The sequence below is a fragment of the Stylophora pistillata genome, chromosome 9, assembly GCF_964205215.1.
Source record: "Stylophora pistillata chromosome 9, jaStyPist1.2, whole genome shotgun sequence".
NCBI classification, from domain to species: Eukaryota; Metazoa; Cnidaria; class Anthozoa; order Scleractinia; family Pocilloporidae; genus Stylophora; species Stylophora pistillata.
Window position 1 is genome coordinate 8,636,495 of NC_142527.1, and position 25,183 is coordinate 8,661,677.

The 25,183-nt window shown below is 35.9% G+C and overlaps 1 protein-coding gene across 1 annotated transcript; it reads left to right on the forward strand.

Moving 5' to 3' along the window:
• Window positions 1-3,315: 3,315 nt before the first annotated feature.
• Window positions 3,316-23,733, forward strand: LOC111340688 (uncharacterized). The gene is made up of 26 exons (XM_022947573.2): window positions 3,316-3,472; window positions 4,664-4,739; window positions 6,294-6,408; window positions 7,347-7,496; window positions 7,603-7,750; window positions 8,371-8,409; window positions 9,285-9,305; window positions 9,508-9,555; window positions 9,840-9,962; window positions 10,367-10,489; window positions 12,210-12,332; window positions 12,686-12,808; window positions 13,195-13,317; window positions 13,662-13,784; window positions 14,470-14,604; window positions 15,114-15,308; window positions 16,038-16,232; window positions 17,232-17,480; window positions 17,865-18,101; window positions 19,214-19,381; window positions 19,707-19,796; window positions 20,565-20,717; window positions 21,101-21,280; window positions 22,066-22,197; window positions 22,394-22,579; window positions 23,562-23,733. The coding sequence occupies exons 1-26, from the start codon at window positions 3,421-3,423 to the stop codon at window positions 23,609-23,611; spliced, it is 3,357 nt and encodes a 1,118-aa protein (XP_022803308.2). The 5' UTR covers window positions 3,316-3,420; the 3' UTR covers window positions 23,612-23,733.
• Window positions 23,734-25,183: the final 1,450 nt, after the last annotated feature.

Genomic DNA, 25,183 nt, shown 5'->3' on the forward strand with positions numbered 1-25,183 from the left:
TAACTTTAATCAGGAGTATGATTACCTTCTACCACTTTACCATTAACACCTCTGGAAACTAGGAAAGATTTTTAAGGGGATGCTTACTTTCATAATGACTAATCTACTTAGAAATTTACTAACAAATTCCATAGTTTGACAATGTTGATTCCTCAAATATGAGATTAGATTTTAAATGATTTTAAGTGCGGTGAAACGATTTATCAGATCCAAAGTCCACACATAATTATAATAGATCATTTAACGACGTAGATATTACCGAATTAAAAAAATCACCCATTGTTAGGTTCACAACTGATAACTCATGAACTTGCACACGAAGATCGCAATGAAAATCATGTTGACCTTCATCAGATTTGCGAAATGATTTAGTTTCACGTTATTTACCTATACAATTCACTATACTTTCTCTGGGGAGATATTCATTCATTTAATATAAGCCTTTCATTCGAAAATCCTTCAGATACATTGCTATAAACAGCGTCTACAGTGATACTCCGACAAGTCTTTAATATGTTTATAGGAGAAAACTCGTGGTATTTACTGTGTTAAAGAGTAAATGTTGTTCCTGTTTTAGAAAACATTGGATGTGCGAGTCAATGTCTCTCCTTTACCCTTATTCAGTTTAGTTTTGCTCTCTACTTATTGGCTAATTAAATTCAAACGGATTTTCAGACGAAAGGAATTTGGAATTGCAACCGATATCGATCAACGTTTGATTTTAACGAAATTAAGGTCGAAGAAAAAAAACTAAGTGTTAACTATAACACTAGGAGAAGACCCCCAAACCACTAACCAATTTCCAACAAACAAAACCTCCCTCCAGGACATGGTCATCCAATGTTTATCATTGATATTAATATGTCAACGCTGTCTGAGCCAGATAGCTAAATATGATATCATATTTTGTCTTTTTATTCCATCTTCAATTATTTATTATATTTCTTTTTGATAATTATTAGTTTTCATTCTTCATTTTTTACGTACTGCATCAGTATCAATTTTTTTTACTTAAACCAAAGGCATCGCATAAACTACCACACCAGTAAGCCTGCGTCTATAGGAATGATATAAAAGTGGTGATGATGATAATACTGCTTGTAAATTTAACAATTAGCTGGAGGCATCAGATCCCTCGTTGGAAGCTTGTTGTATTAGTGCACTTTTTTTACATTTTATGGTGTCCTATCACGCTGCTAAAAGTGCATTGAGATGCATAGCCGAAGTGGGCTGGACGATTTTCAATTCCTAATTTGCATTGTGCATATATCCTTGGCTTTCACGGACGATTCTAACGCCTAGCATTTTGTTTCCCTGACTGTTAAAAACATTAGAAATGTGTTTAGGTGAATGCTTGCAAGTTTACTGTGGATAACTAATCACTTTGGTGGCGAATCAAGACAACAGATATTTGCGTCATTTCATGGCCACTTTGGACGGGCGCCAACAGGGTTTCCCCACGCTCAGCTCTCTAAATTTATCTCAGGTATTTTATCCCTTGAGAAAATTGTTTATTTAACAAAATTATATAGTATCTGAGGCATTTGGTAATTTTGATTCTAGATTTCGAATACACGACGGGAATAATGTCTACGGAAATCATTCTCAAGCCGTCGTTATAGATAGCGGCTTCTTACAGCACTAACTGCTGAGTAAATTCAAGCCTAACAAAACAAATGAAGGAGTGTATTTATTGTTGTCATCATGATTAGTATTGGAGTTAATCTAACTATAGTGGTTATTATCATTATCATTATTAACGTTATTTTCACCATTACTACTATTATTAATGATTATTATTATCATTGCTACCATTTACTTTATCTCATTTCTGTTCACGCCGGTCAGTCGAGTAGCCACGCGTTTTTTCCATTCATGTATTTATCTGCTCAATCACTGATTGATTTATTCGTTTATTTACTCACCTTTTTTTGTATCATTTTCCATGTAAAATAGGAGGGGCTCTTTACACAGTTTCAAAATATTGGCGTCGAAATTGGCCGGAAAGATCTGAATTAATGTTCATCGAGAGAAAAATAAAATGATTAAGATAATAATAATGATGACTTGATGTCTTTACTTTGTTTTATTGCTGAAAATGTAATTGAATTTGTACCCGTTCATTACAAAACTAATGGCAAAATCGGCGTACGTCACGGTTCTGATTAATTGTTGAATTCCTGTACACAATCTAGCCATTTACTAAAAAAAGGCTAGAAAATTTCATCCTCTCATCAGCAAATGAATAAATAAATAAGCAGAAAGTTGAAAAGCAGTGGAAAAATATCTATTAATAGTTAAATAAATATGAATATCAATTTAGGCGAAAATTTTCGCTACTGTTACTCGATGACCACTGTTTGCTTTAGGTACGTGGTTCAAAGTCACTTAAACGAATAGTCAGTAGAATATTTTTATTTAACACTGATATGGGTTGCGCTAGAAATATTTACTTTTTGTGAACTAAACAATGCTTATATGCATTCTCCATATTAGAATTATTTAGACTGGTTGCCAACATAAATGACTCGCCATTGTTCTATTGAATTCAGAAATTATCTAAGACGCCATTTGTTGCATGTTCAAGCGCCAAAATCGACTCATATTTTCCTAAGAAAACATTAATAACACCAACGAAAGTGTCAATGTCAAATCTTAAGCAATACACTTTCGGGCACGAAACCCTTAGGCAAATCCATTCGCACGTTTCTTTCGCAGTGAAATTGTAGTTGACGTGGCTTATGGGGTTTATGTTAAATCTAGGAAAATCCTAATATATCTCGTTTCGTCCAGAAAACGATGAACGTGAGTAAACGTGCGAAGAACGCAAATGGAGGCACTAGTTATCACAGGTGTGTGACTGTAAATATTGAAATTTATGGTCTGCGATAGAACAAAACGGCCTCATCGTTTATTCGTTTCTCTAACTGAGTGCGGTCCGGATCGCAATACTGTCCTCTATTTGGCTAAGAACTCTCTAGTAATGCTATAAGTATTTCAGGTTTAGACAAACGTATCTTCATAATTCGGGGTAATAGTTTTGAAAAATGAAATATCGTTAACTTTAGGAACACTGTTAAATTTGGAAAATGTCAAAACATGAACAATTTAGGAGATCTTTGTTCTTGATTTTGCATAAAAATTAAATCATTGTTAGTTTAGGTGATCAAGCTGGTCAAACACGTAATGAACCTAGTTAGAATATTTCATAATATTGTTTGTTCACCTGCAGTGGTAATGAAACATTTTTCCGAAAGTATTGGGCTGTTTCTATTTTTCCAATTACCATAACGAATATTTAATGACATATCAATAACTCGTTCATTAAAGTAAAGGAAATTAACCACATTTCCCCTTCACATTCCGTGTGCTACCTGCAAAAATTCAGACCGCCGTGAAGTTTTTACACTCCATCTAAGGATGTTTCGTCCATGCCTGATCTTCCTAACCATCGTTGTAACCTGGGCTTTGGGTAAGTTTAGGAGTTAAATACAAACTTATGAAGTTGGTCTGATTTTTGAACTCGTAAGCATTGTTTACACTGTCTACCTTGTGTCCGTTCGCTGCTTCTTCAATTGCAACAAATCTAACTCGACACTGAAGGAAATTGCGAATAATTATGTTGGTAAACTATACTGTTTCGTCGTTTGATCCATTTGGCTTTCTTAGCAATGTAGAAATGCAGTGATAATTCATTACTAATAATCTCCCTGTCCAAATAAAAGTACAAAGAAACAACCATGCTAAAACATTTCGCTATTTTCTTTTTTGGTTATTTTTAGTATTATGTATAGTTTTTCTGTTCCACCTTTTCTTTCAAATCAAATCCGAGTATACAACAGCAACAATTCGGAAAACTGTATTGAAATTCTGTAGTAAAAAATGAAACATCCAGCTGTAGTTTTTTTTTATTTTTTTTTTTTTTTCTTAAAGAGAGCATATTTTATTTCAGCTCTCAAATAGAGTTAAGGACAAAATGACGTATTCATCAGCTAGGAAAATAAAAAATCCAATGTGTTCGGGAGCGATTATAATTATAATTGTGCTAATAATCGATGGCAAGAGCAGTTTCCTTTCTCCCACCTCTGGTAGTGCTTTGAAAATACATTATATCGTTGCTACAAAGTATTGCTGAGATAAAGTATTATTTTAATTAATGATCATGATCATCTTTTTATCCTTTTTATCGAAATCTTAATTGCAGTTATTTCCTTTAGTGTAGAATGTTATTTCCATGACAGATCTCAATCACGTGCATCAATTGAAATTCTAAGAGCTAAGAAGTACGCAAGAATATAATATAGTTTTTTTGAAATTTGCAATTAATACATTGTCTTGGTATAAATAAAGCTCGAATCATATTGATGATCCCTCTTCGAGATAGTTTGGTTTGATAAATTGAGTTGACGATGTAATTTAGCCACCAAAAGAGTTTCTAATTCTGACCGTTGCGAGCATTTTCCCTTCGCCTTAATAGTTATGAAAAACAACTAATATTCAGATTAGAACAACTGATTTTCATTTTGAAAATGTAGAGATATCACCTCAGCTTTAATGATGATTTACCTGTTATTCTGTTAGGCGAAAGAAAAGCTAAAACAACTGCAAAACTCTTTACTCATTCTTCTCGTCATAAACACAAACGCTCCTATTTCTCCAACAGACTGCAATACACCAGTGGGAATTGAAGATGGGACCTTAGAGGATTCAAGGATGACTGCAAATTCCAACATTAATAAGTAAGTAAAGGGCTTATAGAATGATTAAAAGGAGAGCTGGCCTTTAAATAATCTTACTTTTTCTTTTCTGAATAAGATTTGAACAACCCATTTTCACACTTTTTTTTTCAAAATATAGGGGTCGATTAGTTAATGTTTTCTCAAACGTATATGTACTGACAGATCTTCGATCCTTTTCCAAATGAATGGGTTTTTTTTCGCTAACTTTATTTTTACTTACAATGGTGTTTATTAAGTTACCTGCATGCCTAAACCATCTGAGTGAAATATTTCCAGGTAATAAGAGAAATACTACTATACTTGTCGAGGTGATTTCTATATCCTCTTTTATTAATTTGGAACATACTTCAGCCTACTCTGAGACATGAAGGAGTCGAACCATGGTGGTAGCGAGCTGTTTGCTAATTAACGAACGTCAGTCCATTATTCGTTTCAGGGCCCGCTGTTTCTAACTTTGCGCAAAAAAAAAAAGAAAGAAAAACTAAAACTGATCATTATCCGTAAAGAAAGGTGAACTCAGATCAAAAGAAAGAATCTTATTTGTCTAACTCTTGAATGAACATACAAGCTATAAACACAGAGCAGAAAAAGAAAAGAACTAAATCGAACTGACCAACACACGAAGTTTAGAATCTTAATCACACTTTTGCTGATGGTTTTAAATGCTTTAACAGATATTCAGTTCAGACACAAAATTTTGATAGTGCGTTTAAATAAATTTCAAGTCGATCAGTGCTTTTGATGGTATCATAACTTCATATTAAACTAGAGATATATGAAAGAATAGGAATTTAAGCGGAGTATGAGTATGTTTCGAAATTACAATCATTTGAATTCTGCTCGTATTCCTAATTTTAAGTTTCTGGCTGAACAAAGAAAAATCATGCATACCAATTGATTTGCTTGACCCTTTCACTCCCCATGCTGACAATTTGTACCTACGAAGCGAAACCGAACATGGCTGATCACAAAACAGGCGCGTTTAACAGCGTCAATCATACCATTAGCTAGGAGAAAGTAAAGTGCTTCCATTCTGAATGAAAAATTTAATGCACTGTTGAAAGCTTGCTTCAGTGGAAAGTAACTTTAGTTGTAAAGTTCAACTTGGAGAAAGAGTGTTTCAAATGTTTCATGTGTCATCGATTTATCAGTTACAGCTGTTGAACTATTGTGAGTGTTGGTTTAATCATGCATATCAGTTGATTCGACTGACCCTTTCACTCCTCATATTTGATTTTTAATTCTCTCCTCCAGCTGCTATGTTTTGAGAATTAGGTGTTAGATCAAGAAAACAACTTCTACTTGATAAGTTCGAGCATTCTCATTATCTTTTGGGTGTGTAATAAATAGATATTATAGGGAAAAATTATATGTTAATGACTTCTATGAGTTACAAGGTTAAATAACATATGAATGAACTGCGCATCTATCTACATAGTGTTTTGGCCTCCCTCAGTAAAATAAGAAATGTAGTCAGTCACTGTATCTGTGGTGGATAGATAAATTTGCACACCCCAGATTGATCCAGTAAATACATTGTTAATCTTATTAAAGGTGGCATGCAGCTAAGGAAGGAAGATTGAATAACTATAAAGGAAAACCAGGAAACTCAGGAGTGGGTGCTTGGTGTGCGGACAAAAGAGATTCTAACCAATATCGTTATATACAGGTAAGGCGAGGAAAAAAATATTCTAAACACGGCAAATTCCCGCTTACGAGATTTCTGATTGGTCCAGAAAACTCGCACCTCTCTCTCAACTAACAAATGCAAAATGAAAACCAATCACAACTCGATCGCCCGTGTTTTTTTCCGCTCTCATAACAGTTTGCCTGTTTTTGCCTGTTTTTCTTCTTTCCTTTTTTTTTTTTTTTTTTTAAAGTTTTGTTGGCTCTTCAGCGTATTTTTCCTTTCTTTTGATCAGCCGTCGTGATCAGTTTAGTTTTCGCAATGCGCCCTTATCTGTTTCTCCGATGGTTATAGAACTGAGTGGAGTCCACTTAATCACGAGTAGGATTACAGACTAAATTGAACCACACGAAGTCAAGTTATCAATAAACAGATAAAGGCTGATAGTTTCGAAAGAAACTGTTTGGGGCTGCGTCGGTGGGGGTAACGGAACAATTTGGATATATCAAAAAAGTTGAAATGGTAAATTGTCCACCGTAACGATTAGAAAAGCTGACGTTTCGAGCGTTAGCTCTTCGCTCCGACGAGGGGCTAACGCTCGAAACGTCAGCTTTTTTAATCGTTACGGTGGCCAATTTGCCATTTCAACTTTGTTGATATATCCAAATTGTATCAATAAATAGAGATTATAACAAAATTTGAGAAAGAAACTAGACATCGATCACACGTTTTCATACAAAAGCAGCAGTTAACTCGGGGAAAACAGCGCGATAACAACGCTTGCCTATGACCCACGCTGTCCACTTAAATATGCATGACGCGTCGTACGCGTCGACTGTCCTTTTACATTGTCCGATTACAAGCCTGACGCGTACACTGTCCTATTAGTGATCAAATCGGGCTGGTGATAACCAATTACGCTCGAGATATCCTAATAGTTCTGATAAATAGTGTAATCGTATTATTATTTTCATCTCCAGTTCGACTTAGGTACCGTACGTAAAATCGGAAAGATCGCCACTCAGGGTCGTAACACATCATCGTACCAGTACGTTTCAAGTTACCGAATCCTTCACAGCAATTTAGGCACTATATTTGAAGGAATACTTGATATAAATCACAACGAAGTGGTAAATAATATAATTTTGATATTCTTTTTGTTATTTCTATCTTTATTATAAACTGGTTGCAATGTTTGATGATATTTACAAACATTTTCCTCTTGTAATTCCTTAGATATTTGCTGGAAACGTGGACCAAAATTCAATTGTCACACATGATATACCTAGTACTGGAAGAATTATTGAGGCCAGGTATATTCGAGTGGTTCCTGTCGAGTACAGAGCTAATATTTGCATGCGTTTTGAGCTCTACGAGTGTGTGGGTAAGTAATGATCTTGCCCGGGGTGAGTTTTGTCTGAAATTAAGAGATATATTGAATGAATTAATCATGAGCTCGAGATTTCTTTCGCATGATATATAGTTGATAAGGAGGGAGCTCGGATTGACCCCCATGTATGTAGAGATTTAGAACGAATAAGATAATTTACAATGAATTAACTAATTGCTTTGGTGAAAACGCACGATTCGTTCAAAAATTAAAAAAGTTACAGGTTAATGTTCTTTTTGGTATCGCAGCATTCAGTTTTGAAAGAAACAGTAGAGTTTTCCAAATTACAAGTGGTAAGGATCGCTACAAAAACGTTTTTATTGTACTTGCAAAAACCTTGGCTTAACGATCTACATACCGAAGAAAATTGTTTCAATACCAAAATGTTTTAATAGCGCTTTGTGCCTACGCAACCTTAGCATAAAAATAATTAGCCTCTATCGCTTTCGGATCCCGTTAAAAGAACCATTTTCATAAACTATAGACCACACAAAATTCGCAAATATTGACTTCAACAATGAAGTACATAAATATATCTATATCCAACTCGAAATCATTTATGAAATTAAAGTATTTGACTTTTATATGACATGCTCTTCTTTCTGATCTTTTAGAGCCGGTGCCAGCAACTACTGCAGCCCCACCTGCACCAGGTACGTTTTTAACAATTATTCCACGAGCGCGCGTTGGATATGAGATGATAGATAGCCAACTCGGCGCTACGCGCCTCGTTGGCTAGAATCATCTCATATCCAACAAGCACGAGTGGAATAATTGTTTTATTAAAAACGTTAAATTAAATTATTAAATTTTATTAAATTTTTAGCTCCCTTTTAATTTTAAACCGGCACGTACGCTTGCCATATTTGTAGATTATGGTATATTGGCTGATATACCATAGTGGCTAAGCCAATAAAAAGTCTTGAATTGCATTATCCAATGATCTAGTTTTTAATAATAACAATTATGCGATGCCCGCGCGTTGGATAAATTGTAGAACTATGCTTGTATCCAAAAAGCGCGAAAAGAAGATTGTTTTACCGATTTTCGTTTCGTCCTGAACGTTTGGATATTTGGAGCTTTTTTTTATGTTGGCCTAATGCAGTCTCATTTAAGGTAACTCGGAATATGAGCTAATAACGTCAGTCAGAACACTAGAAATGCAAGATTCGGAGTTGAAAATCTATTGATAAAACATTATCTAGCCAACAAGTGAAGACAATACAGACAATGTTAAGAGTGATGTTCTCCTTATTAAAGTAAAACGAAATTCTCAGTAGATACATTTAGAAAGGATCACTCTGCCTAAGAATGTATATAGAAGTTTAGTGAATAACATCTTACCGTTGGCCGGGCTGATTTATGATATTATGCAACCCACTGGTTGAACCATAACGGTAATGGAATTACTTTAGGCTCGTGCATCATTCATCATGTCTGTGCTACCGCATTACTTGTAGCGAATTTCTCATTTTCTTCTTTCCTTCTCCGCTATCTTCTCCTTACGATGTTCCAACGATCCACCAAGCCACGACTGAACCTCCAGTTGGTGAGAACATCTTTTATTTATACTGCTCTTTGGGTTAGCTGTTGCTACAGCATGGAGGAACTCCACATCAGTCACTTAATTATTCACTTGCTTTATTGTACTTTCTTCATCATCGTCATCAGGATCATTCTGAGCATTATCATCAGGATCATAATTAGTTATATCGAATTTCTTTTATTATTTTCTTCAATTCGTTTTGTAGTCTGCCCTGATGGATACCGCTTGGGAGCAGACAATAAAACATGCGAAGGTACAATAGCATTAATTATCATTACTGTTATGCAAGAACACTAGAATGTATCGTGTAGAAGGCTTATTTCTCAGATGTGTATAGAGTTTTTTAACCATGACCAAATGAAAAAAGTCTTACATGTCTATTTCAGAACGTTTAACCGTAAAAAAGTTGCTTATCGTCACTGTATAGTAGTGTAGAATATAAGATACGTGAAACTACGATCATTGTCCTTACCTACGATAAACGCACGGTATTTAGTTACATACAGTCACTGTTTGACAGTTTGCTTGTTCCCCCAGACATCGACGAGTGTGCTGAGCAATCAAGTAAATGTAATCATTACTGTCACAACACGAAAGGTGGCTATGACTGCAGCTGTAAACAGGGATTCAAACTCGACGTAGACCAGCGAACTTGCATAGGTTTGTACTCGAAATAAGCCAGTTTCTAGATTGTTGATACACGTGCTCGTTACATTTTGCTGTAAGATTATATTAGTTCGATTTTTTCATCTGTTGCAGAGGTAATGACGTAAAAATCATGACTTTGAAATCTAAGTTCATCTAAAACTTGTGCGCTTGTTTAAAAAAAGTTAACGAGCACATAAGCATAGAAAATGATCGGCGTTTATAAAAAAGAAACAAATAAAAGAATAAAGAAAGGTAAATGAAATAAATACGAAATAAAGCAAAGCAAAACCCGAACAGACAAGCACAATTAAAAAAAAGATCAGAAACAAAAAGATCACACGTGTACGACGCTACTTAGGAATAATCAGAATATCATGCCGATCACTGATTGTGTTTGCTTTTCAATTTTCTTCAAGATATCAACGAATGCTTGGTGAATAAAGGCGGCTGTAGTCAGCAGTGTGAAAACACAGAAGGGACCTTTAACTGTAGGTGCAATGTTGGCTACAGATTGCAAAGTGATGGAAAGACATGTAAAGGTGCGCAAAAAATGTAACTTGAAAAGAGAACAAGGACTGAAACAAAGTAGCACGCTTCTTAACATAACACAACTGTTTATTCACAATTCAAATTCAAATGAAAAGTGAAAAGGATAAAAAAGAGATTATTCCTTCACGTTTGTATCCTAAAATGATTACGAATAATTAAAAACAAAAGCAAAGTTACCTTAGAATAAAATGCTTAATAAAATATAGTTAAAACATTTCCATAAAAAAAAATTAGTAAAATAGCATCTGAGCCTGTTCTTGAAAATGTTCTAACTCCCTGGCAAATAATTTTCTTGTGAAAGAATTCTTCTTAGGATTTGCTCCATGTTTTTATTACTATTATTATTATTATTATTATTATTATTATTATTATTGAAGTATAAAATCATGTATGCTAAACGATAGCTAAGGCACAGTAGGGCGCTATTGCGTTAGTTAAAGGCCAACAGGAAATAAAAAAATCGAAATAAGAAAATAATTGTTTAAACAAATACAATAAAATGTTTTCTAAGTAGAGCTTAAAAAAAACTTTCACACCTACTTATCTGAGATATCACATTATTATTATCATTATTATTATTATTAATATTATTATTATTATTGTCTGTTAACTCTGTTTGGTCAGTGGCCCAGTCTCATCTACCGAAGAACATTTACAACTTTACCATCCTCTACATCAACAACTCTCTTCCTACACGTAAGAATTTGGTAAGATGGGGATTATCACAAACTCCTTATTGTTCCTTTTGCCTTAATCCTGAGTCACTCCTTCATGTTGTCGCTGGTTGTCAACAATACCTTGATCGCTTTACCTGGAGACACGACTCAATCCTTAAATTCATTGCCAAGTCTCTTCAACCTGTAATTAATGTTAGCTCCTCACTCTACGCAGATGTTACTGGTTTTCTAAATCCCTCAATAATAACTGGTGAAAATTATCGCCCAGATCTTCTTTTCCTAATCCAGTCCAAGTGCCTATAAGTTCTAGAATTAACAGTTGGTTTCGAATCTAACCTGTACAACAATGCAGTACGTAAAAAAGAAAAATATCGAAACTTGATTAACGAAATGAGTAGAACTTTCAGATGTGTGAAATTTGTAAATATCTCCATGAGCTCCCTTGGCGTTTTCTCCGATGAATGCTCTACGTTCTTAGACATGATGAAAGACATAGGCATTGACAAAAAAGCAGCAACTTTACATAATAAAAAAAAATGATAGATATAGCTATTAGAGCAACATATCACGTCTTTTGTTGTAGAAATAGGAATTGGGACAACCCACATTTGATGCAATTTTGATTTTTGTGTCTGTGTTGAATAAGCCAATCTCAAGCAGCATTTGTAAATTGCCTCTACGTAGTGAGATTTACAATTGTACATTTTAAAAAAAATAAATTTTCCATTATTATTATTATTATTATTATTATTATTATTATTGTCATTCTTTATTTGCTGGCTTGGCAACCATTGCAAATGTATAGCGTATTAGATCACGCCCCCTCCACTCTATTGGTAACCCATGCGCCAAACATTTGTTTGCTAAGACTATGATACCTTATAGACGATATCTCACTGGTTTTTCACTCCATCAAAAAACCTATTTCTCTCCACTCCACCTATGTTTTACCTCATTTTTTTTTCATCATCGAAAAACAAAACGCTTATTCGATTATAATACAATCTCTTTTTATGACTCACTCAACCATCAGACATTGATGAATGTGCAGAAAAGATCGACTTGTGTACTCAGAACTGCGAAAATACCGAAGGAAGCTATACTTGCAGCTGTAACGCCGGATACAGACTTGCCTCCGACAAGTACACTTGCAAAAGTAGGTGGATAGTTAGTTGTAAAATTAATTCTATCAATAATAATAAAAAAAAAATTGAGAAAAAATACTTCAGAAAAAATGTTTGGTAGCTGGTATGACGCGCCGTTTCGTTTTGGCCAATGCAAAAGACTCGTCAGATACTTTTTATATTGTTCATCCGCTCTCTTTCATAACTAATGCATTTAATTCTACTGCTGTATGTCTTTTATCATTGTAGGAAAGTTGAATGAGCTTAGTTCTCCAGTTATAGTATGTAGAGTGGTATTAAAACTTTGTGCGAATTTATATAAAAGAAATAGACATTACGTTCCATTTTTTTTCTCTCACTATTTTATTGTTTTTCTCAACTTAAGACATTGATGAATGCAATGAAGGTACTAGCGGATGTAACCAGATTTGCACTGATACCCTGGGAAGCTTCAAATGCAGTTGTAGAGCCGGATACAAACTGAAGACTGATATGAAGACTTGTGAAGGTATTTCAACCTACCTGGCAAATTTAAATGCTTTGTTTAGTTGTTACGCAGTAACGCTTTGTTTCTGTGGTGGCATGAGGACATAAGTTCATTACGTTCCTTTAGTGATGATAATTCAGCAAACATATCTGGACCCTTAAAGAAAATAGAGATGACCTCTTTATTTAATGGCGCATCCTTTCATCAAGATCACCTTACAAAGCGCAAAAAAGACATGCAACCTCTTCCTAAAAGAAAAACTGCTTATCATCTGCCGACCTGAATTATCATTACCCAATAAATGTAATGAACTTGTGTCCTCGTGATTTCTACTACAAAAAAGGATCACTTGCGATAAAAATCTCACCGAATCATGTAGTTATGAATTCACGACATGTTCACCTTAGATATAGACGAGTGCCAAGCCAGTAATGGGGGATGCAGTGACACTTGTCAAAATTTGGTGGGCTCGTACATTTGCACCTGTCCCAGCGGCTACCAGCTCGATGGAACCGGAAAGAATTGCATCGGTAAGGCAACGACAAAGTATTCGTTCCGTTTATCTGGTAGTTTCGTTTAGTTATTTTTTATCAAATTATTCATCAGTGACGTTGAAATCTATTCTGTTGTATTGTCACCACGATTTGATATCATCAGTACCTTTAATTTTTCAACATGTTGATATGTACGTATGATGCACGATCCTCGCAGAAGAGATCATACGTATCTAATACCGCAGTTCAAAATATAAGAACCTCAAATATTTATTGTATATGTTAATATGTGATTAAAGAGATGATAGAAACGAGAAATTTGTTGACATTAATTTTAATTTTTGGTGTTTGGACGAACCTTCAATCCAATTCTTCCACAGACAAGAACGAGTGCGCTCTTGCGAACGGTGGTTGTCAGCACACATGTAACAACAGTCTTGGTAGCTTTTTATGCTCCTGTAATGATGGCTATAAACTCAATTCTGATGGCTTAACTTGCTCAGGTAATACATTTCATCATTTTTCCCTTCATCAATCCATTTTTCTAAAAGTTTCAGAAGATTAAAAAAGAGTTATTTTAAAATAATAGCAATTCTAACATTAAATGAAAATAACGAGAAAACGTTCCCGTCTGATGGCGAAAATTATCATTAGTCGTATAGTGATGGAGATACAATAATGGAAGTAATTGACACAGTTTAAATAACAACAATAGATAGTATAAAAATGATAACAATAGATATAATATATTGTATGAGCAATCACTCGATTTTGAGTGCAAATAGAGATGAATCAGCACTAGCTGGGTATTTCCCTTAAACCTTATTAATCGAGAGTTTGCACTCTTTTCAGGTTGAGTATTAACCAATTAATCATTTCTGAAACAGGGCACTTCAAACAATCCTTGTACATAAGTTGGTACGTGTTTTTGCAGAATCGTCGAAAAATGAGAACACTCTACAGTGCACCTCTTCTTTGTCCTGGGCCCAAACTACGTATTCCCATAGGAATCCAAATACGATATTTAAACGTACAGTCCACTGATCGCGAACATTGCTCAATGCCATCTCTCCTTTCCGATTAAGCAATCCTCTTGTCTTGAAGTATACCATTGAATTAAGGGTTTATCCTGTTATCTTGACTTACTTTTCTTCTGGCCTTGACCTGAGTTAATGTTGTGCTTTCCAGACATCGATGAATGCACAGATGGCTCAGCACAGTGTGACCCAAAAAGCACCACCTGCAGTAACCTTATACCTGGCTATGAATGCAAGTGTAAAAAAGGATACTTGGTAATAAGCAATGATAAGAACAAGTGCAAAGGTAAATACTAGTTCGTAGTATATAATGTAGAAATGGCAGCTTTTTTGGCAAAAGCCTAACAAATGCGTATTCCAATTACCCAGAAAAAAAAAGAATAAAAAGAAGAATTGGTTGGTTTCATGTTGTCTCGCGAAAGATATTCCGGTATATGAAGTGAAAAAGCTAAATGTTTGTACTTGAAGTTAAAAAAAAAAAAACTTCCAAATAATAAGTCAGCTTCATGATCCGATATTTGGTTTCTATCGTCTAACATTGTGAATATTTTGGTCTAAGAAACGTTGAATTAAAAGTTTGTTTCTAGAAATCAAAAATAAGTTTGAAGATAACCAGTTATGTTTTATGGTACAAAATATATCTATCTATCTATCTATCTATCTATCTATCTATCTACCTATTTATCTATCTATCAATCTGCCAATATATCCCATCCTAACTTTATATCCATAATCAACGCAGTTAAAAGGAGAGTCATTTGAATGGAGAAACAATTTCAATTCACTTTATTTCAGCCCCTACTTGCCCAGCACTCCTCCAATCAGTGGGAACCACTGTTTCTCCACAAACGTGCCTACAGGATCAAGTCATGGAGGCCGGCGATTTGTGCAAATTCGGTTGCGCTGTAGGGTTCGAACTACCTGATCACGAGGATACCCTCCTCTGCCTGCCAACTGGAAGCTGGAATGCATCGGTCATTAATTGCAAAAGTACGAAACATACGCAAATAATTAGCTTTCCAATAACAAACAAACAAACAAACATTTAAGTTAAGATTAATCAGATGAGAAACCAAGCAATAACAACAAATAAGTGAATGCGATGGATGGCTGAGGTTTTATTAATAGATCGCTACCTTCTTTAAGCAGAGCAATTTCTTTAAAATTTTGTTCAGTTGTAAATTAACCTGACCCAAATGGTGGCCTGTAAACATAGTTACGATCCTGAGCCTTTCCGCACAAAGGGAAAAAACAACCTTAAATAAATATTTGAACATTGAAGTAAAAAATTAAAGTGAGCCAAAGATTAAGATTTTGGATAAAAATGTTTTTATGTTCAAGATCTGGGACCTTTCTGAGAAAGTAATGGCGAGTTTTAATCTGAATAAAATATGCCTGTATTCCAACCAACAGTCAGAAAAAATTTAAAGACAGACCGGCACGGACTTCCTGAGTGGCCTTTGCGGTCGCGTCGCACTATCGCCTTCGAACTCTATTTTTGTTCTCACAAACGTGTCTGTAAGGGATTTACCATTTTTCTAGAAAATGAACGAAGGTTTAATGAATTTTTTTTCAGTCAAGGCTGAATGTATATCGACCTCCAATGCTCCACCAATATTTGTTATGGCGTCTTTTAATCTAAATCAAGTGTTCCTGTATTTCAACCAAAAGTCATATTTACCACTTATCGCTCAGTAAAGTTTTAATCTCCCTTGACAGGAGTAAGCTGTCCAAAGCTGGTTGCTCCCGCAAATGGAAAGCTTAATCCAGATACTTGCGTCACCGAAGGAAACGTTTATCAAAGAAAGTGCGGGTACGTTTGCAACAGTGGCTACACGTTGTCTGGGGTGCAAATCAAGACTTGTCTTAGCAACGGACAATGGGACAGCCAGGAGGAACCAACATGCACTCAAAGTGAGCATAGATAGTTTAAATGCAACCTTTTTAAAGAAAGAATCCTGAAACCCTGCATGAGCTTATAACCCCTGAAAAGGCATTTGTAGAGAACGGCATGCTTGTTTGGCTAGCCGTCGCCTCTTTATTGTACACTAATAAGTGAGAAGTTTAGATGGTAAAATTGAGCCGCTAAAACTAACCCGTAAGTGCACGTGAAGGAACAGTTACATTTTGTTAGAGCAGAAAGTATAATCCACGCAAAGTGTGTTTACATACTAGATTGTAAATAAGGTCATTAGTTACACAAGAGATTTCAGTACTATTCCATGGTATAGCAGGCAACATGGTATAGTGTGTGATGATGAATTGAAAATTTTTAACGACATCTTTATGTGATCCCGACAAAGGCTGCTACAGCTGATTGCATAGCAGCGTAAAAGTTCTGATCCACTATAATAGAGCTGATAATCTAGCTGACCTAGAAAAAAAAAACCTCCAGACGATGGACTGGACTTCATGCGATCGGCAAATCTACAAAATATCGCATTATTGAAAAAAAAAAATAATAAGCGAAAGACCCACACATCTCCATATTGTTCTTTCGAGGAATAACAGCTCTGAAATTTTTTTCCTACATTTATGTTGGTTGGCTAGTTTGAATAATCGCTGCGATTGTCATGAGATATTGTTTTACGCTTTTAGGGAATAACTGAGATACTGCGAGCGTCCCGATGGGTTAAAAACCTGTCGTTTATAGCGCTGGTAAAGTTCCGCTCTAAAAGTTTGTAAATTACTCGCCTCTGTCCTGTGATTTACAAATTTAACTTTTCTTCTGTTCTCCCAACATCTTGCATGGGCCCGGGCTACAACGCCAGTAAACCGATAGAAAGTGGTCCTCTGCTTAAGTCTAATTTCAGAGATGTAAATGTACAAATAGCTCAATTTCTACAGATAAACACAATTAACGTAGCAAGTAATCAGAAATTTATTACACTCTGATCATTTCTTCCAATACAGGCTATCCGGATCCTTTTATAACATGTCCAGATAACGTGCACGTTACTCTGTCTCCTGGCGCCAATGAAGCTGACGTTTCGGCTTTGCTCCAGGATCCCCAATCCAATCAGCCGCCGTCCAGAATAACAATTACACCGGCAGAGTACTTTAAAGAAAAAATGTTTCCAGCCGGCACAACTACTTTAACTTACGTGGCAACAAATGAAGTCGGAAAAACGGCCCAATGTCAGACTCTAGTCATCGTCCTTGGTATTCATTGAGCCATTCAGTCATTTTTGTCATTCCACTTAGTTTTTTAATCATTCATTTACACTGCATTTATTCGTTGATTGCATTTTTACATCTATCTCCTTATCTATCTACTTATCCAGCTATTGATACAGTTATTTGGTTCAAGGTCCTTCGTTTATAGCTATCCAGTGATATCACTGATAGCTGGTTCATTACAGTAGTATTTGTTGTCGTCGCTGTTGTTGATTGTCACATTCAATGGCTTTTTCCTTTTATTCAGTTACCTGTACTGTACCATTTATCTTTTAATTTATTCCTATAAGTCGTATCTCCCTTTTTTAAGCTGCATAATGCTCTTTGGTATCTATATGACTTGTCGTTTGCTCTCTTCGACCACACCAGACAGCGAACCTCCAAAAACGGACTCTTGTCCAGACGCTATATATGAGACCACAACGGGTAACAGCAAAGTTATAAGTTGGAACCCACCCAAATTTATCGACAATGTGGCAGTTGTGAACGTGGTATCTACTAAGAACCCAGGTGAAACATTTAACACCGGCTCTACAAATGTGATATACACAGCCACAGATGCTGCGAAAAACAGAGGAACTTGCACGTTTACAGTCCATCTCAAAAGTATGTAGCCATGATCAAGTATCGTTTCTCTCTGCTAAGTCATTTTTATCAACAACCTCTCTCCCCTCGCGGCCAATTATCTGAACAAATATGCTTTTGATATTAAATTCCATGAAAGACTGATCATTTACTAATTTTACGGTTACCCATTACCTACACATCTATTCAGGTCGCTTTGACATTTACCAAACTCAGAGAAAACGGTGAAACCTACTGGTTTTAAAACTTGCCAAAGATTGGAAGAATATACATCTATTAATAGAAACAAAACCTTTATTAACGGTAATAATCACTAGAAGTGTTTACAAAAATTATGACAAAAATTGGCCCGCTTCGTTTAATAATAGTGATAGCAATTATTTACAATTTTAAACCATATATCTCATTATTTACAATTATTTACAAGAATATACATCTATTTGTTTATAATAATAGTAATAATAATAGAGCACTTATATAGCGCGCACATCCAATACTTGCTCGACGCGCTTTACCAAATTATCCCTCAAACCACGAGTTTACCCCAAGAAACTTAGTGACGACTTGTAATAATATATCTAAGAACTCATAAACTTACAAAGAGCTACTCTTATTAGTTTTATAAAAAGGAAGGTCTTAATTTTCTTTCTTAAATGATAAGGCTCTACTGGATTGTCGTATTTTCAAAGGAACAGTGTTCAAACCTTCGGAGCGCATACAGAGAAAGCTCCATCACCGTATGTTTTGGGTTTTTTACAATTTCGCTGCACCAACAGGTCTTTAAAGTTAGGTCATAGAGGCCTAGCTATTTCCGATGTTTCATGAATTCCGTCAAATATTGCGGGTAGAGACCATTGAATCGTATATAGAAAAAAGGAGATGCTTAAGCACGATTCGATATGAAACAGGCTACAAAAAAGTTGCACTAAGTCACTAAGTCGTATTAGATCATATATCTAATGAATTTTGCGCTATATAAATAATAAATACTAAGGCAGGAGTGATATGGTCATATTTCCTTGTATTTTCCTTTATTGATTTAGCCATGTAACGTGTACCTTGAGTTCTCATACGAAACAGTACACTCATAAAAAAAAAACAAATCAATTACTAATTCTTCTACTTCCTCTCAGAAATCGGATGCATTCAGCCTGAAGACCCAGATAACGGTGCACTGGTTTGTCAGTTTGGCAGTTTCTGCACTATCAAATGTAACCAAAATAAGAAACTTTTCAAAAACACATTTTTCATATCGTGTTCATCCTCGACGTTGGAATGGAGTGAAATCCCCGACTGCGTGGGTAAGCCGTCTAAAATATTCTATCGTTTAACAGATCAGAACAATATTTCTTCCGGGATATGACGAAAACAACTCGTCGTTCTCCCTTAGCATTTCTCATGGCAAAGTGAGAATATTGTTTTGCCGTTATACTACATCTAGGAGAGACTATGTGTATTTATTGAAAAAACTCTTTATCACTAAGAATTAACACTTTTTCATACCCTCTTTGGATTTCCTAATTTGTAGTGGAATTAATCTCTGTCTGCTGTTGTCCCCGCTAAGGTCCGCACTAGTTTTTTTTGTTTGTTTTTGTTTTGTTTTGTTTTTTTTTCAATCACGCATAGATCACGTAAATCCGGCTGCCGACGGTTCATGTCCTATTGGCTTTGTTAAACAAGGAAGCATCAATGGCGCCTTCACAGAAAACATTTGTGGTGAGTATCAGTAGCTCGATAAGAGACAAAGGGTTAACATTTAATCCTCTTTTCTTAAGGTTCAATTCCCCAGAATAATTTGCTTCAAAGTTAAAACAGCAGCAGAAGTAATAACAGCAGTATTAAATGTATGAAAGCGATCCTCGCAGTAATGAACAACTCCCGGTTGGCTCGTTAGCTCAGTTGGTAGAGCACTGCACCGGTATCGCAGAGGTCATAGGTTAAAATCCTGTACAGGCCTGAATTTTTTCAGGCCTTATTTACACTACATAAGTAGGGTTTATTACGAGGATCGACATCATAAATTTAGTGTAAGTAACGTTAGTGACTCAGTCTAACCTACAGTAATATAAAAAGTATCAGTAATTAGTGTACAAAAAAATAGAAATAACAATATTGATAATAATAACAAAAATGATAATGATAAAACATTCAATCCTCCATCACTCAAGAAAAAAGCTATGAGGTCATTTTCTGATTCATCCTATTAGTTACCACTTTTCCATGTGTACTCGTTCTGCCTTTCTGCAATCTTTACCTGCTGACTAGCTTGCTTGCTCGCTTGCTGAATTGCTTCTTAGCTTGTTTGCTGACTCACTTTCCTGATCACTTGCCTTATATTTCTCGATAAGTCATTTTCACCATCCTATTCTTTTACTTGGTTTATAAATTCTCGACGTTTTATGTCCACATTCCTCTTTCTAAATTACTACAACTCGCTGATTTTTTTATTTAAGGATAGCGTGTATTTAACTTTTATTCACACAGTGAAATGCCCAAGAGGTTATTCCTACAATAGTAACGATAAAACATGTGAGCCATGTCAAATCGGCTACATTAGTACATCAGAAGGTTCAATGCAGTGCCACGCATGCCTGAACAACACTTCAACTTTAGAAGTTGGCTCCAAATATTGCACAGGTAATTTAGTTTAATCAGGTGTATTTGCATCAAATTATCCTGTGTTTTAATTTGTTCTTTAGTTGCAACTGCTAGTTTATTTCTGCAGTTTTCTTTTAATGCCGAGAGTGGAAGTTGTATAGTGAGATTCTTTAATTGAGATCACTTATTCATGGTCCAGAACTAAAACAGCAACAATAACGTGAGAATGTGAAGACAACAATAACGATAGCAACAATAGCAACAAACCAACAACAACGTTACAAAAAGCATCAGAAAAAAAGGAAACTAAGAAAACTGACGTTGAAATAATGTAATTATGATGTATTCTTCTTCCAGGTGATCCCACTGTCTGCAATGTCGTTGTTCATCACATATGTCTTTGTTTTTATTTCCGTACACAGCTTTGTGTTACGCCGGTCAGTTCTCCAAATCAGGATTTGATCTGAAAGCAGATCTTGAACCTTGTGAGCCTTGTCCGATTTCTTCTTACCAATCGCAGGCTGGCCAAAAAAGTTGTGAGAAGTGCCCTAATGGTACCACCACCATCAGCTCGGGTTCAGCATCTGTCGATTCTTGTGGAGGTGAACTTCAGATTCATTGACCAAAAGAGACAAATTGATCAATGAATTAATCTCACATCTTTTATGGTGTAATTTATAGCCGGTCCTTAATTGTATGAATGTCAATGCATAAAAAGAGACGTATTCTCCAGAAACCATATTTCGGTCTCTGCCAATGTAAATTTTGCCACAATTGGGAATAATATCGCAGGGTGATTGGTCAATTTGCCGTTGCCAACAACGCTACTCGAGTCAAAATGTCATGGACTGGTCACGCAATGAAAGAATTCGTCTGCACCTCGTGAGTCCACAAAAATTTGACCACTGCGATAACGAATATTGTTTTCAATTAAAGCACAGTCAACTTAAAACCACTATTGATATGTTAAGTACACCTTAGTTATTCGGCCACAAGACACTCCCTGCTATATATAAGACGTGCTCCTAAAAATTTACTTCTCGCACAAAAATTTACATTGCAAAAGTAGCCTAACCATTGAAAAGCTGTCTTAAGATGAGCTTAGACTTATCAGCGGACGTCCTAGTTTTTAAAACCCCATCAGCAACTGGTCACTTAAGCAAATCTTTAATGCTTGCATGCTTCTATTCACAAACAAAAAATCATTACCTGAGTCAAGAATGTCGCTTTCAAACTATTACCAAGGTGCCGGTACCTTGAAGTAGAACGCAATTACTGATCACAAAATTAGGCGAGAAATTTTCCCCCATATCTAGGACCTAGACGATGTAGTTGCAGCCACTCTTATCATTACTTACCTAATGGAGATTAACTTTTCTCATCTTAGGACTACCGGTGATCACGCGATACGAACCTAACCCAACCAATGCGACCGAAAGATATTCTACCCAATTTGAATGTTACGGACATGGATTACCTCTGCCTTTTTTTAAGATCACTAAGGTCAAACCGGCACCAGGTATGACTGATTGTAGTTGAACATTCAATACTGTGACTTAGTGAATCTTACTGCACGAAAGAATTAATGATGCAAATTATAAAACTGCAACTAGTTTGGCCACCTCAGGCTAAACACTGCCCAAAGATAAATTACCTAATTTGGAACCTTGAACAATTTAAATTGATGTCGAGTGACAGCTTTTGTCCACTTTTAGATGGTTTTGGAGGCCCATTTACTCAAGAGTACATCAAAGGTCCGGACGGCAACCAGATTGGCATTCGTCACATCATCAGCAAGGTTACTGAGCATGACGCTGGCGCTTACGAGTGTAAAGTGGAGAATAAGTTTGGTACTGATCAGAAGTACCTGTCTCTCAACGTGGAACTCAACTTCGATGTCGGTTAGTATACAGGATCATCTCCACTTCGTTGTGGTTAATTTTTCTTTGTTTGTCCATGTTATCGCCTTTAATGTTGCAAAATCTCGATGTTTATGACACCTTGAAAAATGAAACGTGAAGTTCTTGGGATGGAGGACGGGGGGGGAGGGGGGCGGGGAGGGGTTTGAAGGAGGAATATGAATCATCTTTTCGCCGGCCAAATGAACTAATGTGTGTTTCGGCGGGCAAGTGAAACCCTTACAGTAGCAAAGTATTAAGTATAAGAAGTTGATGAAAGTAAAGAAAACGATCAGCCTGACGTTTTCAGCATCTGCCATTCGTGAAAGCACCTAAATACAGTCAACTCTCCCTCTTGCCTTAGTGTAAAACATCAGCAAAAACACTGACTCGGAGTTACTCAACACAAAGATCTTCTAAATCAGTTGACATTACATCATATTAATACTTTCTTGGTTTTTGCGAAATGCATATTTGCATATCAAAATAATTTAACGCAAAAACATTTAAGTTAAACCGTCACAAAAAAATATATTTGTGCCAAAATTCCCCCTGCGAAACAGATTTATGTGATATCTAAAAGACGCAAGAATTTCGTACAGTCTAGTAAGTGGTCGCAATTTGTCAAAATTTTGACCTCGAAAATGATCACGGTTGCCTGAAAACTCCAGCAGTGGTAGTGAAAGGAAATGAGTTTTAACAGCGAAATAAAACAACTTTTACGAATTTAAAAGTTAAAAGAAGTTTTGCTTACGAGGGAGTTGACAAAAGGCTATCGTAACACCAATCGACCTTATTAATGAGTGATGATTCAATTATCACTGAAGTTAAATAACTACATATAACTTCATTCGCTCCGACGAAGGGGTAACGCTCGAAACGTCAGCTTTTATAATCGTAACGGCGGTCAATTTACCATTTCAACTTTGTTGATATATTGAAATTACATATAACTTCACTGATGTGGTGTCACTTTTATTTCTAGGAAAGCGTCGCCGTCGCCGTCGCCAACAAATTTTAAAGGCTGCACGATAGGGAACAGTTAAGGGAACAATACTGGATAATATGGTTACAAATAAAAGCTCATCTAACCAAGATGTCTGGAAAGTATTGTAGAACTTGTAGAAGAGGTCATAATTAAACACAACATTATCGCGTTAATTGTGATTCATTTTTTAATAATTAATCCTTAATATTTGTTACACCGATTCCTCCTCTAGCTCTTTACAGGCGTTCACTTATCCAAATTATTTAGGGCGATGCGAGTCTTGAAAAGCAGACCTGATAATAAGGTAGTGTTTTCTCTGTGTTTCGTTTATCTCTTGGTTGCGTTAGTTCCGGCAGTTCCAGATTGTTTAGGGGAAGGGAAGGTTGTTTAACTTATGGTCATAAAAAAGTTCGTGATGGCGACCATCCATTCTTTAGTTGGCACAGATATTGAAACTGAAAAGAAATTAATGATTCAAAGATTCAAAAGTTGGGTCCTCACTTGATGTAGAAGATTAAACTGGCGTTAAACAACAGAGAAAAGAAAGACGGAAGAACGAGAAAACAGGTCATAAGTGATTAAACCAAGGTGCTATATATAGTTAAAAATACTACTGCCCACGATTAGCACTTTCACAGGATCTTCGCTGAAACGGCAGAAAATGATCAAACGAGTGGGACCTGAAATTCCACATGTGTGATAGCGAACACGTCTGTTTTTTTTTTTTTTGTTTTTTGTTTTTAATTTTTTTTTCTCCCTGTTTTCAAAAAGCATTAAACAATAAAAGACTACCATAGACAATTTCTTAAAATCATTTCAAGATTAAAAAATTGCTAAAAAGACCACGACGTTTCGATGTTGGCTAAACATCACTATCAAGTCAAAATATGTTTGTGAGTTCCAGTCTATAAATGCTGAAAAAACAATAGCCGATTAAAAACTATAACGTGAGAAAAAGATGATTAAAAATATCAAACAAAAATTTTTGCACGTATGGAATCCGTCTGGATATTTAAATTAGGCTTAAGATTCTTGATGAAGAGCACTTCAAATACGAAACAATCAATTTTTCCCTGGCACTTTCTTAAAACTGTGAATTGGTTTTCTTTGAAGAGGTTGTTGTTTCTGTGAGTTTCTAAGAAATGTCTACCGATTGCAGAATTTTTGTGCTTAGCAATGCGTTGATGAGGGTGTCGGGCTGTGTATCCGACCCAAGTTGCATCACACAAATCCCATGAGAAAAGATAGACAACAAACTGCCTATTAGCAATTGACGGCTTAATTTCTTTGGGTTTAAGATCTTGCCCCAGTTTCTTGCTCACGAAAACTGGCTGCAAAGTAAGGCCTATCTTATGCTACTTTCGTTATTGTTTCTTTCAGCTTTGACCGCTGAAGTGTTTCGAAAAAGAAAATCGTTGATAGCAGAATTAATAAGACTCATCAGCAGATGGTCAAGGCGACTAAATATAGAGCGCAACTTTTCACATTCATTGGCGTAACATGTGGAGGCGGCGTGGCCAAGTAACCGAGTGGTTAGGGTGCTGACATTGAACTCCGGTGACCCGGGTTCAAGTCCTCCACCCTGCCACTCACTGGATTTGTTCTCGGTTGCCCCAAGT

Coding starts and splice junctions, on each gene's coding strand:
- LOC111340688 (XM_022947573.2), top strand. CDS start 3,421: ATGTTTCGTCCATGCCTGATCTTCCTAACCATCGTTGTAACCTGGGCT. Junction 13,785..14,469: donor TGATGGCTTAACTTGCTCAG/GTAATACATTTC, acceptor TGTGCTTTCCAG/ACATCGATGAATGCACAGAT. Junction 17,481..17,864: donor GACTCTAGTCATCGTCCTTG/GTATTCATTGAG, acceptor CGACCACACCAG/ACAGCGAACCTCCAAAAACG.